Here is a 16,905-nt window from a genome sequence, read left to right as displayed (position 1 = left end):
TCTCCTTCTATGTGTATGGAAGATACCAATACATGTGGACATCATGTCACAATTTTTGAGTGAATATAGGCCAACCCCAGTGTTTTGGCACTACTCATTTGGATGGTGCCCAAGGACTTGGTTAGTGAGTTGGGACATCTAAGTGACACCTTTATTAACCCTTATCTAATCTTTTTAGCTTTCCAAGAAGTGTGTGGCCTCTTGGGCCTCCATCCTAGCCCTTTTTGTGTGAATCTTTCATTGACTCCTATGTTCGTCATTTGTATGGTTCCTAATGGATCCCTTGCAATAGGAAAAGAAAAAAATTATTAAAAAAATAAAATAAATTAAATAGTTATATGAGCTTTTTTCTAATTATCCACTTCTACAATGACTAGTTTGGTTGTCAATAAATGAATAGAAAATAAAAGAAACAAAAATGAAAATCTTAACAATAGGACTCAAGCATTCAACATGGGATAGAAAGAGGACCAAGAGTTCAATGTTTAAAATATATGAATCCAATACTCCCATTAAAGAAAAAAAAAAAAAAGATAAAACAATAGACTTTGGACTTAAATTCATCAATTAGTTTAACTATAGAATGGGTATCAATCACTTATTAGCATCCAATTTAGGAGAACGGTTTGTAATTCTGAATTGTAATGCATTTAATTAATTTTGATTCACCATTCAGTTTAGATATGGCTTATAGTATTGGTTCATATTTTGTTTCACCTTTGTACCCATTAATTTGATTCTTGTTACACCTAATTTGAGAGTACGAACAACTATATTTTGAATACATGAAACTTACCATCTCAATATATATTTGCAGATTATCTTACTAGACATTATAGCATCATGAAAAGCCATCTTAGAAATACAGAACAAACCTTTTCTTGATCATAAGGTAGTACAAAAATGATAACCGTGAAATGTACCTATGAAATCAAAATCGATTCATTTCTCTGTGATCCAATTGATTGAATCGTAAATAATCGATTCTCATTTCGATTCCATTTGGACATCCTTATATTGGTTTTGAATCTCTTATTGGTCCGGTTCCCTAGTTTGACACCCGGCCATTTATGTTAACCCTAGCCCAAACCGATCCAACCCGCCGTTTGACGCCCTTGTGAGATAGAGCTCATATGAGGGAGAAAGGAATCGTCACAAGCAGAGCAGCAAGCGGACAACCGACCAACCTAACGTTTCTTCAGAAACCATTTGCGCGCGCGTGTTTTCAATGACTACATAGTCTACTCGGTAAGTCTTGTTTCAAAATTTACAAGAACTTGCTTCTTGCAGAAGCGGAAAAGAACGAAGTATACTCGTTCGTTGTCGTCTGTTGCTCTTATTCTCGTTCACCATTAAAAGGGTTGGGATAGCTTTCGGTATATTTGTTGCCCAAATCTTTGTTTTCTCTGTATTTTTCGTTGAATATTAAGGGTTTTACATTGTTTCCGTTTTATCCATTCATTGATACTGGTTTTTTCTGTGTTTATGTGAAATTCAGGAAGGAAAGCTTGTTTATTTGATTCAAATTTTCTCCCCGCCCCTTTCTGAAGGAATCCGGGAGATTACTACATAATGGCAAGTTTCTGTCTCTCTCTGGCTATCGATTTCTAAGGTCATTTCATTTCTGGTCATATTGAGATGTTGGATTTTGTTATTTTGGAGGCTTACATGGTGTCATACCATGTCATTGTTTCAGTCAGGCCGGAAAGAAACAGTTTTAGACCTGGCGAAGTTTGTGGACAAGGGCGTCCAAGTGAAGCTAACTGGTGGTAGACAAGGTAAGGCTTAGGATTTTTAATTAGTATTAGAAATTGTGAAATTGATAGAATGTGAGCTTTATCGATAGATTTAAACCTTTCCCTCAACCTCCAGACCCCAACCCCAAAAAAGAAAAGAAAAAAAAAATGGTGTTGGGGGGGGGGGCTTGGGTGGAATGGATCATGGAACCTCTACATTATACATCTTCTTATACCAACTGAAGAGGAATTTGAGTGGCATCTACAGGTAAGTTTTGATCACTAAATGGTATCCAAGATTAGTGAATTCCCTTCTACGAGGAGATTGATATTTTGATTGAGGGCATGACCTTCTGTGTCACAACTCACAAGTCCTTTTGTCGTCACTTGAAATCGCTTTATGGAAAACATCTCTTTGGATGTCTTGGCCAATTGGCAGTTTATCCTTTGTATGACCTTTGTAAGTACATGGATGGATCCTTGAATCATCTTCACCATTGAATGGTTACTTGATTGCCTAGATCTCTCAAGGAGTTGTGCTTTTGGGAGCACTACTGCACCAATCATTGGTTCTTTTACCTTCTACTTGTAACGACTTTTTGTGACATCTGGAACAACTTGTTGCACAAGCAAACATGGGTGGTTTTATGTGATAGAGTAGCCCATAGCCATTTCACTAGTCATATTTCATCTCAAAACGAGAGGTTGAAGTGCCTCAAAAGAGAGTTCAAAATTTCAGAAATAAATCCCATTAATATACTGGCATTCATGTATGAAACTGTTAACTCACTTTTCAAGCACTTCATGTATCTGTTTTCAGCTAGAATTTGAACAGTAAAATGGGTGTGGGGTCCACTATCACGTAGAACCACCCATTTTTGCTTGTGCAACAAATTGTTCCAGATGTCACGGATGGTCCTTACAAGTAGAAGGACCTTAATTCAAATCTGATTAATAAAATTGCTAGAACGTTCAATCATTTTAGGAGCGTCTAGTATATAAACTTGTTGCATTGTTTGCTAGGACTACATTTAGGTTGTGTGTGTGGAATGGGAACAGGAAAGACCACTTGAAGCTATCCATTTTTATCATACCAGTCTCCCATTTTTATCTTAAATGTAACTTCTAAGTACATCATCACATTTTCTATTCTCAATACCTTTTTGAAATATGTTTATTACATACTTTTTGTATTTCATTTGAATATTTATTGGTTAATCAAGAAATCATGGACACTTGTTATGTATGAAGTATCCTCTTACCTGTATAATGTTGTTGGATTTACATTATAACTGAAACCATGTATCATAAGGTTTATGTTTTTAAGATTGTTCTGACATCTAGACACATACGGGCACTTGAGCTCATGTAGCTTCATTATCTCGATCTCTATCTTGTTTAAGGACAGTATAGTTCCTGCTTTGTTCTACATTCCCCAACAAACAGGTGGAAGCTAAATTATTTATTTTATATTTCCTAGCATTCATGGAATGCTTATTGTTTGCATTCCGTGCACTTTATGTGGTAACATGATTTCAAAGATTTACATTTATTTATCTTCTCTTTTTTTTTTCATGGAATCTGGAATCTGTCCACCCCCACAAAAAAAATTCTTGGGCTGATTACGAAATCGTCCATGGTCCTCCAATGCTGTCTCCATACTACCGATTCCCACTCTGAAATAACCTGCTGCAGTTTATCTCCCTAAACATTGGAGAGGGATGTCTTTTGAGCAACTTCTCTGTTCACGAGTCATGAGTAGTATGTTCAAATCCTTTATCCAACTTGTCATACCTAATTGAGTGTTCTTTTTCTCTGACAGTGACAGGAATTCTGAAAGGATATGACCAGCTGTTAAACCTCGTACTGGATGGAGCTACGGAATTTCTAAGAGGTACTCACTTAAATGGTTTATTGATAACAGTTCAATGAGAGTTCATGCATGATCTGCACTTTCTTAACTGTATTTCTCAGGCTTACACATTTGGATCTGTTTCTGCCATTTTGGGCAGGCAGAAACTATAATCATGTAAATTGTCACTTTGAGAAGTTAGCCTCTATTCATTTACTAGTAATCAATAGCCTGTCCCAAAAAAAAGGTAATTTTTTTCTGACAACAATGACCACTCAAGTTCATGCATTATTCCTCTACAGTATATATTAGCTTGGCCACTTTTTGTATTAGATTGGTCAATATGTATGTTCTAGAAACAGTTCCAGGATTTACTTTCCCATACATTAGTTTGCATAATTATTGCAACCACCATTGGCATCACGCCAGTTCAGTGCTTGGGTGAGTTTCCGTTTCTGTGGCTTAGATTTGCTTAACTTAATTATGCTATGGATACCTCAAGCAGAACATTTTGCAACCCTATGCAATTTTCTGCTGATCACTGGCCTATATGTTGGACCAGCTTGTTGGTCAAGTTAAAAAAATCAATATGGTTCCTCTACAAAATCCTCAGGCCAACCCATGTAGTCCTGAGTAATATTTGTAGAATGAGACAGTTTTGCCTGGGTTTTATGACAATTTTCTCCTGTTCACAACTTATACTTGTTGATGCATCCATTTATGCTCTTCGGATTAGCTAATGAAATAAACACATGCTTGGTTACTCTTATTGGTGGAACCTCCAAGGATTTTGTATATGACCAAGTCCATCATACATACAAGCTTACTTTTTTTGGGCTGTACTCTGTTGGAATGCTGGTGTATCTTCTTCCTACTTTTTTTTTTTTTTTTTTTTAAAAATACTAACAGCTTTTAGTCAGAAAAAAGGAGACAGAATACAAACTAATATATAACAACAATAGGAAAGGGACCCAAGTACAATGCATCCTTAACTCTAGACTTAGTCGACTGATCAGATCCTGAGCTTGCGTGTATTGTTTTTAAGGGTGTCAATCATTACCGAATACCAAAACCAATACTGTACCAAATACCGGTAATGAACCGGAACCGAATTAATTCAGTACGTATTGGTATGGAGAAAAAGAATCTTTCTTGGTGTGTTATGGTCATAGTTGTCATGGCGTCGCCAAGGCGGCGATTAGGCATCCCGGCGTTTTGGAGAGGGCAAATCGATGGACCGATTAGGGTTAGTCTCATTAATTGACGGCCAAGGGCCGTATGGCGTCGCCAAATCATCCTTGGCGATGATTTATTACGTTTTGTACATTAATCGGTCGCCGTTTTGTTTTGTTTTTTAAGTTATTATTGTTGATTATTAATATTGATTCTCTTTCTAACAATATGATTGGCTGGTGTAATTGAAGTGTAAAAATCAATGCTACATGGGATAAGTCCCTTATACTAAAAGTGTAAATTAAGTTGTACCAAAAAACAAAAATGTAAATTAAGACCTAAATCCCTAATAGACTAAGTCTCGACTCGCAACTCTCTTCAACGGTAAGACTTCAACAGTTCAACCTTAAGTCTGAAGGCGAAGACCGAAGAGACGAAGAGTTCTGCTCCTGCTTTCGTACTCCGGCAAATATAGGTATGAATCCTTGCCTCTATTTTCTGTTATGTTCGACTCTTTTTCACCTCTTTTTTTTTTTCCTTTTTCTGCTACTATTCAGTGATTCAGTCTCTGGCTCTGCTTGTCTTCTCTTCTTCTTTTCTTCTATTCTTCTAATCTTCTTCTTCCTTGCCTCCGGTAGTCTGGTTTGTTCGACTCTTCTTCACCTCTTTTTTTCCCCCTTTTTTTCCTACTAGTCAGTCTCTTTCTCTTCTTCTAAGTCTTCTTCTCCCCTCCTTGTCTTGTTCTTGCCTCTGCCTTTGGTTTGTTCGACTCTTGTTCAACTCTTTTTTTTTTTTTTTTTCGAACACAAAAAATAAAAGGAGAATCAAATCGAAATTCACATGGGATTAGAAGAGAAGGTCACTCACACATGAAATAGGTTGTACATGTAACATGACATGGCCAAAGTTATCGAACATGAAAACCTCAACCCGTAATCAACTTAGTTCAGGGACCAAGTCCCAGTTTGATCGTTGGGTAACTCAAATAGGCTGTGCTGTGACACTTAAAAAGAATTGTTAAAGATCTGGGAAAAAAAAAAAAAGGAATGGGCAGGGGGGGACCAACTCGATCTTTTTTACATTGAATCAACTATGGTCAGCCTGTGATCCCATCATGGTTTTAAAACCAAATTGGACAAGATGGGTAAATTGTGTTTGACTGTAATAGGACCCTTTTTGGTTTCTATTCATAAGAACCATCCAGTACTAAAAACTTAATTGAACCAATGATTTTTGATGACTTGATGTATAATTGTATAAGTCAATAATTCATGTTGATTTTTGATGACGTGATATGGCTATGTTGATTTTTGATGATTTGATGTTGCTTAATGTTGGTTTTATATGTTATAGGGTATATATTGTAGGCTTATAGCAATGCTAAATAACTTTAGAAAATAGGGAAAATAAAAAATGACACATGAGCGATTTGACCGCCATGGTAACGCCATAACGGATGATTCGTCGCCAAATCGATTAACCACCCCTCCACCGTCTTGGATTGATTTGATGCTGTGACAACTATGGTTATGGTATCGGTATTGCATATGAAAACCGTTTGGTATACCGAAACGTACCGAATACACCATCTTAAATGTCTATTCTAACGTCTCTAGACTCTACGATTCTCACAAATGACAAAACCCTAAGAGGCTAAGACCTATTGTCCCAACTCCCAACTCCCAACTCCCAACTCCCAACTCCCAACTCCCCTGTCTCCTCATTTATTAATAAAAAGCAAAAGCAAAAGAAAAAGCAAAAGCAAAAGCAAAACCCAACTTTCCAAAAAGACAGTGGCAAAACCATTATCATAAGAAAAACTCCCAACTTCCAACAAAACCCTAACCTGCTAACCTATTTCCTGGTTTTTCATTTCTCAAGCTGTCGGCGTCAAGCGCTCGAGGAAGAAGAATTAAAAGACTTTAAATCTCCAAACCTATAGTCAATTGGCTCTGGTTTTGACCGTGAACCCAGGTAGCACCAAGCCGCAACCTCCATGATGTTCTCCCTCTTCTCCACAATCGATTCCCCATCTCCCCCTCTTGGATCTTCTTTATCCCTATTTTTTCTCATCTCTTCAACCCTAGTTGTGAGAAATCCTAATTTAGATCCCATCTTCCCCATTTTTGAAACCACACCCTCGGTCTTCATCTCAAAACCCTAGATCAAGCATCAACCTCCATAGCTGAGACCTCATCTTCAACCCTTCTTGTATGAGATGAATGTGCTTCTGCAGATTTCTAAAGATGACTGAATTAGTTGTTGTAGTGAGTCCTTCATCTAGTTGAGGTTTGAAGGGTTTGAGTTCAATGTGTACCGATTGTCAAAACCATTTTCATACCAAATACCGAAACCGTTTTTGTACCGAATAAATACCATACGAAAACCGTACCGATTAGGTACGGTATTGGTTTTGCCAAGTTGAAAATGTTTGCGGTACGGCACGGTTTTGGTATCTACTACCGAGCTTTCTACCGTACCGAATACTAAACCAATTGACACCCTTACATGGTTCTGAGTTTAATTTTGGCTGAGCTGCCTGTGACTTGATGCAGATTCTTCACCAAACTAGGCTTGTTTTATTAGGAATAAGCTTAGGGTTGGGTTGTATACGTGTTGGGCCTTCAGTCCATGTGGTTCGGAGTATATTGGGCTACTTTTATGGGTCTAAACTAGGGGTTCTAAGGTTGCATACGGGATTCAGTGATATGTTTCCTTTTTCTTTAGTTTCCTTTTTAGATGGGGTTATTTAGTTTCTAATTTTCAGTCATAAATTAGTTTCTATTTCCAGTTTAGCAACTAAAGGACTTTCTATTTTAGTAAGTTTCTATTTTCAGTTTTAGTAACTAGTTGAGTTTCTAATTTTTAGTTTCCTATTTCAGTTTTTGGAAACTAAAGTTAGTTTCTATTTCATGTAACCCCTATCACTGTTATAAATAAAGATGATGGCTCTTTTAATGAGCTACGATTTTTACAAACTACATGGTTGCTGCTGCTGTTTTCTCTGCGAGAGAACTTCCTTGTGTTTGATCAAGGTATTGGGTTGGTGTTCGATCCGACGACTCTTTGCGGCGAGAAGTCCAAGAGGTTCATCTTCAAGTGCTCCTTTTCTCCTTCCAGGTTTTCTTTTTTCAAGGAGTTTATTGCTGTTCAACGAACCAGGTATTTAAATTCCAATTCTGCCCAGATTTGCCTTAGATTTCACAATCGGTTCTCTGCTACCTGAAGCACTTCCAGCCATTGGTTTGAGCTATAATTTTGGTCAATCTTTCCTCCCTACCCAAGAGAGACTCGACCTTGGTTTGGGCTGATTCTGGCCAGCCAATTTTAAGATATTAAAATTCTCTTGAATTCTGTCCTGTAGTGACCTTACAGAACAGGAACCAGAACCGATAGGTCTGATTTGTCCTTTTCTGTTTCTGTGGATGTTTATTCTGGTCTGTGAACTGTTAGGCTTCCATTCCTACTTCTGGTTAGGCCTATTATCTGGTTTATAGTCTGAACTCATAGACTCCAGTTTCTGGGATCGAAATTCTGATTTACAAAAATCTGTTTATTCCTTAATTCTGATCTGTTATATTGCTGCCTTACTTTGGCTATTCTTGGTTGTTCTTAGTTTAAAAGTTCCTGCAGTTTTGGGACTGGTTTGGTTGTCAAATCTAGTCCTACATTAACTTGATTCATTGTGCTTGTGGTAGTGATACAGGCCTATTATGAAAGTGATTCTAGAGGAGATCTATAAAAAGTAACAAATAGAGAAAAATTACAGCTTCATGGTCCAACCAGAAAGTAATTCTAAATGAATAACTTTTACAGGTTTAGTTGCCTGCTGCCATGCTATCCTCAATCAGAGATCTTGTCAATCCTTGCTCCTTGGAAGTGGAACATTCTGCCTAGAATTTTTACTTGTTCCTAATGGATTGTCAGTTACCATCTATCTATTAAATACAAGGTGTCTGAGTATCGGTATCGATCAGTGTATCGGGAGGGTGTTTCTATCTATTAAATACAAGGTGTCTCAGTATCGGTATCAGTCAGCATATTGGGAGGGTGTTTTTAGGAGACGTCTCTGAGATGTATTAGAGAGGTGCTAAAAGACGCAAGATACGCTAAATATACACTTGGAAACACTTAAGAAGCATGTGGTATGCTTAGGATATGTCTGCATTTGTGTCTACTCTATGTTCTGCCGTCTGAGAAATGCTGCTCTAGTATCGAACCATCTCTTGTTCTGTTTTGCAGGCACGGGGTGTCTTGACCGGTATCGAACTGTATGGAGCTGGTATCAAACTGTGTTGTGTCGTATCGACCAAAACGGTTGATATTGGTTTGATACTTTGTATTTCTTTTTTGTTTGAGAGTTTCGTCTTTGTACTGTATCGTCTTGGTCCTGACGCAGTTAAATCTCTTAAATGGGCTTATTTTATTAGAAATAAACTTTTGGTTGGGTTATGTATGTGTTGGGACTTTGATTCCATGTGTTTTCATCGTAATCGGCCACTTTAATGTACCTATATATAGGTAGAGTGTAGGCATATGGGATTAGTTCTTTAAGTGTATTTTTTTCTTTATTTTTAATTGTTATTAAGTGTTTTAGTTAGGCTAGATTAGGTTTCTATAAATCCAGTCCTGTTTTGAGTCAGTTTTCTTTATTGTTTCAGTTTCCTGTTAAGTTTATGTTTACTTATTAGTTAAGGATTGGGTTATACCGTTCCTTTTGTGATTCCTAGGTTGACACTGAGAGAGGGTGGGGGATGAACAGTGTCTTAAAATATTTTTCCTAAACATTTGACCCTGACTGTTCCCTCACTGTTTGGCATTGTCTACTGCTCACCCAGACTGGCTTGGGCAATCCCAAGTTTACCAGTTTCAAACATACTGTTGTATGCTTGTCCACCATGCAACCACCAAGCGGCCGAGTCTACCAGACAAAGCACACCCACCCTGTAATCAAGGACATGTGACACTTTTAATACTCAATCATATCCACATAACACAAGATATATGTGGTTTGAAAAATTGCCTACATCCACTGAGCAATACCCTCCCTAGGGTCTCATATACTGCTCAATACTCAATTGAATTGAATTTTGATTGCTACAACACTTGCTGCCATTAAAGAGATAGCAACAACTTTTTCAGAAGGAGAAGAAGGCCCTTTGCCACACCTCCTCATCCATCAAGCCACTGAACCACTTCTGAACTGGACAAGCATTGGGGAAAACTTCAAGTTTGCTCATGCTTTTCTTTTGAGTCAACCAGCCTGATTACCCCTGGTGAAAGCATCAAGCCAGTTATCCAGTCTGTAGTCGAGTCTGCTGTTTGTGATTCTATGTCAATCTCCCCTCTTGAGAAGAGTCCAGAGTCCTTGTATGTCGAGTCTGTTTAATGAATGAAATTTCTGATTCTGATTATGACTTGCCTCCTTTTTTCGATGATGATCTTAATAAATATCAAGAATTAATAAAACAATGCAAACCAAAGAAAGCCCAACCCATCCATGAGGATACTCGGGTTATTAATCTAGGAACTGACCAATGCCTTCGAGAGGTAAAAATTGGCACTACTCTTGACGACGAAGAAGTAGAACGGATGATTAGTCTTCTGAAGGAATTCGCCGAGGTATTTGCTTGGTCTTATGAAGATATGCCTGGTATCGACCCCAACATCGTGCAGCATCGATTGCTGACTTACCTTGGGCAAAGTTGGTAAAACAGAAGCTCCGAAAAATGCGGCCAGAATGGAGTGAGAAGATCAGAGAAGAGGTTGTGAAGCAATGGGATGCGGGGTTCCTACAGGTGGTGAAGTACCCCCATTGGTTGGCCAATATTGTACCAGTGCCGAAGAAAGATGGCAAGGTACGAATGTGTGTGGACTTTCGAGATCTTAACAATATAAGCCCCAAAGATGATTTCCCATTACCTCATATTGATGTATTGGTGGATAATACGGCAGGGCATGCTTTATTATCATTCTTTGATGGATTCTCGGGATACAACCAAATAAGCATGCACCCAGAGGATCGTGAGAAAACAACCTTCACTACTCCATGGGGAACCTATTGTTACAAGGTGATGCCTTTTGGACTGAAGAATGCCGGGGCAACCTATCAAAGGGCAACCACGGCTATATTGCATGATATGATGAACAAAGATGTGGAAGTCTATGTGGATGATATGATAGTAAAGTCTAAAGATCGGCAGGGGCATATTCCCGCACTAAGGTGATTCTTTGAAAGAATTAAGAAGTATGAGCTTAAGTTGAACCCTCAGAAGTGTGTATTCGGGGGCAACGGCAGGAAAGTTGTTTGGCTTCTTGGTAAGTGAAAGGGGCATTGAAGTTGACCCTATCAAGATCAAGGTAATTCAAGAAATGCCCACGTCTCGGACTGAGAAGCAAATACGAGGATTTTTGGGGCACATCCAATATATTAGCAGATTCATAGCTCAGTTGACTACAATCTGTGAACCAATTTTCAAGCTGTTAAAGAAGGATTAGCCAACGGAATGGAATGACCAATGCTAACAAGCTTTTGACAAGATCAAGGGCTACCTCATGAACCCACCGGTATTGACACCGCCGGTGGAAGGAGCACCACTTCTGTTGTATCTGTCCGTGGGAGAATACTCTATGGGCTCTTTGTTAGCACAGAAGGAAACAGAAAAGGGGGCAGAGCATGTCATAAATTACCTCAGCGAGAAGTTTCTGGAATATGAGACAAGGTACACATCTTTGGAGAGAACTTGTGCTGCGTTGATTTGGGCAACTAAAAGGTTGCGACACTACATGGTTTCTTACTCGATGCACTTGATCTCAAAGATAGATCCCATCAAATATCTCTTCGAGAAACTGGCCTTAACAGGAAGGATGGCCTGTTGGTTACTTTTTCTATCAGAGTTTCACATCACCTATGTTACTCAGAAATCTATCAAGGGCCAGGTCATAGCTGATCATTTGGCTGCTCACCCCACAGAAGATGGAAGGTCCTTGGATGATGCCTTTCCCGATGAAGGAATCACGGCGGAAGAGGAAGAAGATACAGTTAATGAATGGCAGTTATTCTTTGATGGATCAGCCAATTATAAGGGATGTGGCGTTGGAATATTGCTGGTCACTCCTGATGGCCTTTATTTTCCTTCATCATTTCGCCTCGACTTCCCTTGTGCCAACAATATTGCCGAATATGAAGCTAGTGCTTCGGGGCTCAAAACTGCTTTAACCATTGGGGTGAAAAGGATCAAGGTTTACGGTGATTCATCCATTGTCATCTGTTAGACACAAGGAAAGCTACAACCCCAACTCCTGTCAAGCCCTAGATGAACATTGGAATCTTCAACTGACCCCTTTAGTGGAGAGACTTGAATTTTCAACTGTGTAAGTACAATGGGTTCCCGTTTGTCTTCTCTCACTTTCTTTTGATGCCAAGTTCCTTCTTGTCTTCAATGAAGTTCAACAAACATTCTTCAACCTCAATATTGCTTCAAGAGAGCCCACAATGGAAGTTGAAAGGGAATAAATTCATCACACCAACACTCAAGCCTCCGTTAAGGGTTTCTTCTGATGTTCGTGCTTAGGTGGTTAGCTTCAACTACCACACTTGCAATAGGTAGAGCATTAAAACCTTGAAAACCTGTAAATTGAATTACGTAAATTGGAGTCAAGATGAGGAAGATATCCTCATCTAAGGTTTGGTCAATAATGGGCCCCCTAAATAGTCTTTTGATCGACTATTGTGCTTCTGCGAAACATGGATCCATGGGGAGGCCCGGGGCCTTATGATTGGAATCTCCAAAATTTGAGAGGAGCCTTGATCACTGAATCTGCTGTAGGCGTGTCGGCTTGAAACATGGAACACTCTTAAATCGCAATCGTAGGATGGGAACATCACATGACGAGCAGAACATCACTCAGAAAGTTTCATGTCCTTATGGGTCCATAAGAGTATCATCAATCTGATTCATCTGATTTTGAATGAATCGTCTGTGCTGCCTCCCTTGCAGCTGAGGGCTGTGGCGTTACCACTAACCTTTCATGCCACTGTGCATGCCCATGTTACTGCCACATCATCAACCACCTCTGCTGCTAATGCTGTGTCAACAGCCACATCACCAAAGTGCTACATCATCAATGGGTGCTGACATCATCAAGTGGGACCCAAATGACGTCGGAACGCTTGCTTCCATCCAATTGGATATTTCATCGAACACATTTGTCATTTGGAGCATATGTAAGGAAAATGTCATAAATTGCTCATCGAGGCGATTCCAGTTGCGCTGGACTCATGACTCGACGCTCTACAAATTTCCATAACTACCCTTCTTTTGCAATTACCATATGAAATGACCAAAATGCCTCCAAAGCTGACCCCTCTGCAACTGTCCTTTCTGATATGTTTTGTCACTTGCTTATTGTACACTGCCCACCGTGCACTGTTTCCTAGGCTTCCAGATACTATCACGTCACCAAGAAGCTCTGAACTGTTGCCAACAATGACAACACATTGCTAGTAGCCCAACACCTTTTTAGTGTTTGACTATATTTTTGAGTCTTATATATAAGTTTGTAAAGGGAACCAACATTGTACACGAATTTTGATTAATGAAAAGGCTATTGCTGCTTTCCTTCTCCATCGGTGAAGAATCACTTGTGTTCAATCTGGGCTGGTTGGTGTTTGATCCATTCAATCCACCTTGCGGTGTGAAGACCGAGTTTTTCTCTATCTCTATAGTATTCTTCCTTCTTCCCCTCGATTAACAAGTAAGTTCAAGTTGAAGTCGGTGCAACGCCTATAATGAATAGGAATTTGCCATTGACTGAACATCTTCCTTGTCGATTTTCCTTTTCCACAGATCCACGGCCAATGAATTGTAATCCAACCATTAGAATCATCCTATATTTTGATCAGTTGTTCCTCAACCCTAATTAGAGACTTGATCCCAGTTTGGTGCAATTCTGATCTTCCGATCTTGAGCGAAATTTCCTGTTCTGCCCTTTTTTCTTAAATCAGTATTACAGTTGTGCAATTGATTTATCCACTGCTAATCTATTGCTACCGAAGTTTTAGCATCTTTACATAATTTATTACTGATGATAGCTTGCATTCTTATTTCTGTTTTGACCTGTGAACTGTTTTACCCTTCTCCTGGGACAGCTAGGATGAGTTCATATGTGCTGATCCAACCCTCGGATTTAAGTTATAAGTTTCAGCGAACATTCTCCTATTGATTTTTCAAACTTGTTTGGAGTTTGGGAGCATTCTAACCGTTATTTAACACTATGTGAATTTTCCCTAATCTGAGTTTAATTCTCTGATAAAAGATCCTATTTTGGTACTGTTTTGATCATTCGAATTCAGTCCTACATTAGGTCCCTATCGATACCGATGCATAGCGAATGTATTGGCATGATACTTATTGATACTTGATTCCTTTGTTAAATAGGTAGTTCTTAAATTTGAATCACCCAAATGGTAAGTGACCTCCCAGATGGGACAACAATTGGATGAACAGGTAGCCAGAACAAGAATTCGATTTCAAGTTACCATTGAATGGTAAAAAGTTATCTGATCATGCATGATTTCTGACTTTTGAATTTTGGTCCAAAGATCTAGTCCCACAATTATTGTTTAATCGATGGAACACGTTCTAGGTGAATGGGTTATGTCTAACAATGTCTACCGACTGATTTTTATTATGTAGGACTAGGAATGGTCTAAACCCTAATTGTACTAGTAAATTTTTCATCATCACTTTCAAGCAATAAACTCAAAACACTAACTGAAAGTAGTTCTTATTTAAGCTAAAAAGAAAAGCAAGTACTTCGATGAAAAATTAGCCAGTCTTCTTGCAAAACTTAACTAAAGTTTGTTGGAAGCTCCAAAACTGGAAAAATTTAAGAGGCAGCTTGATAGATGAAGAAACTGGTAAAATTTGAACTAAACCCCAACCACCCCCCCCCCCCCGGGGGGGGGGTGTGGTGGTTCAAACAACCATGTCAACTTGACTGGTCATAGCAGGTCCTTTCTGAAAACTAGCAAACTTCAAATTTTGTGAAAAATCATCTGTATCCGACAACTCTGGCTAGAGTTTAGATTGGGCCTGCTATAACCAGTCAACTTGACGGGATTGTTTGGCTTCTTTCCTGAGGTCCAATTGAGCTGAAATTTTAGAAAGGTTTTCATCAACTTTTTTTGTTAAAAATCTATTAAGCTTTATTCTTCCTGACCAAATTTGCAAGGCCAAGTAGACTGGCTCTTTTTTTACATGAATTTGGGTTTTGACTTGGCATTTGAGTTTTTCATTCAAAGTTAAGGGTCCATATGGGTTCATTACTTGCCGGTTTTATTTGTAATAACCTTCCTACATCAATTTGTGTCGGAGTTGAAAGATCTAATTCTAGTCCTTTTGATGGATACAATCCAAGTTGTTCAGGGTTTGAACAAAACTTGAAGAAGTCTCTTTATGAAATGTTCAGTAATTTTTATGTGTACCAAAACAGAAATTCAAAGTAGGTTTCTACATGTTGATCAATCTCTGGAAAATATGGAAAAGCTATTATTGAATTTTATGCAAAAAAAGACCATCAAGAAGATGTAGAAGTAGAACAACCACTACTGCTGAATTGATGGAGTCTGCAATAATGCTTCTAAGAGAACATTTGGCAGTGTGCAGCAGCTTCCATGAGAACTGAATTTCGTAGTCAAAACCGTGATCTAATTAAAATCCCCTTATAATAACACTTGTTTGTGGCTATGCTAAATATTGTAACATATTGGTACTTTCTTAGAATTGGAGGTGTGAGACAGTGATTAATTACTGGTGATTATTGCCCTTGTGCTGCAGATCCAGATGATCCACTGAAGACAACTGATCAGACCCGGACTCTTGGCCTAATAGTATGTCCTTCCCCAATATGTTTAATTTATTCTAATCCCTTTTGAATTTTTTTTCTTTTTCATGCTATCACCAGCCACCTTATGGGAATATCTTAATGAACGGAAGCTTCTTACAGTACTTGCATATCTGTGCGTTGGGGTGTTTCTTATACATGGGGTTGGGGGGTGAAGGGGAATAAGATTGGGGAATCTGAAGCAATTTACAAAAAGTATTAAAGGTATTTATGTATTTTTGCTTTCTAAAAATCTCCATTGCCAAGGTGCCCAACAGGGGGAAAAAAGGTTTTCCAAGAAATCTTATTTCCAGCCCTTGTTCTCTATTCGAACCCAATGGAGCATCAGATTGCTGGCATGTCCAATTATAGTACTATCAATTTTTTTTTTTATCAATAGATATGTGAATAAGGAATATCTTGTCCCTGAGGCTGCCCATTCCAGCTGCGGGCCCTTAGCTTTTTTGGAAATGACTTCATCAGTCATGTGGCGAGTTACAAATGCCCCAGGCCATGTGTGATGCTGGCACGTGAAACTTATATAAAACTTCAGTTACTAAAATTAAGTTCATTTTTACTTTGAAATTGATGCTATGGTTCATTATATTCTGAATCATTCAAGGCCCAAGCTTTGTTGAATTTCTCTGATGAGAGAGGCATAGGCTCATGGATTTAATGTTTTATTTTGATTGTTTTTGCAGGTTTGTAGGGGGACTGCAGTGATGCTTGTATCCCCAACTGATGGTACTGAAGAGATTGCAAATCCCTTTATCCAGCCAGATGGTGCATAGGGCTCATCTGACAATCATGCACTTAATTTGCACCTAACTAAGCTATAGGTATGCTTTATGTAGTCTTTTTTCCTGTTGGTTTTGGATGTTACTTCGTTCACGAGGGAGCTATGGAAGGCTTTGGATTTGGTCTTTTGTGGATACAACTCTACCACCTCTGAAATGTAACTGTAGTAGTATTCTAATGTCACTAAAAGTACTGGTGTTGTCACTTCTCTGATATTGCATAGGATGGTATAGTTATTTCTCTTAAATGGAATACAAATTCAGTATTTTCGAAGAATGTTTTTTCTGGAACAACACTGTTGACTGATTGAAGAGGCTACGTGGGTAGAGTTTAACATGAGTACCTCTAGGACTAAGGGAGTTGGCTCAATGATGCAGTTTTTTTTAATATAGTAATTAGGTGTCATCTTGTCCCTGTGGTGTCTATGGACGGCTCTTCCTCTGCTGCCTGCATGGACTG

At 38.7% G+C, this 16,905-nt stretch overlaps 1 protein-coding gene across 2 annotated transcripts; it reads left to right on the top strand.

The window, feature by feature from the left end:
- The first annotated feature begins 1,092 nt into the window (after positions 1-1,092).
- LOC122070987 (sm-like protein LSM7) lies at positions 1,093-16,654 on the top strand. 2 transcript variants are annotated; one of them, XM_042635251.1, is made up of 6 exons: positions 1,093-1,248; positions 1,499-1,575; positions 1,697-1,778; positions 3,559-3,630; positions 15,603-15,655; positions 16,350-16,654. In XM_042635251.1, exons 2-6 carry the CDS (start codon positions 1,573-1,575, stop codon positions 16,437-16,439), a joined length of 300 nt encoding a protein of 99 aa, XP_042491185.1. In that variant the 5' UTR covers positions 1,093-1,248; positions 1,499-1,572; the 3' UTR covers positions 16,440-16,654. The 2 variants fall into 2 exon arrangements, with proteins under 2 accessions (XP_042491185.1, XP_042491183.1); XM_042635249.1 differs by having other exon boundaries at positions 1,235-1,376.
- Positions 16,655-16,905: the final 251 nt, after the last annotated feature.

The sequence above is a fragment of the Macadamia integrifolia genome, unplaced genomic scaffold (genome assembly GCF_013358625.1).
Source record: "Macadamia integrifolia cultivar HAES 741 unplaced genomic scaffold, SCU_Mint_v3 scaffold_170A, whole genome shotgun sequence".
Taxonomy (NCBI): Eukaryota; Viridiplantae; Streptophyta; class Magnoliopsida; order Proteales; family Proteaceae; genus Macadamia; species Macadamia integrifolia.
The sequence above is the reverse complement of the archived record's forward strand: the minus strand, read 5'-3'. Positions and strand labels throughout refer to the sequence as shown.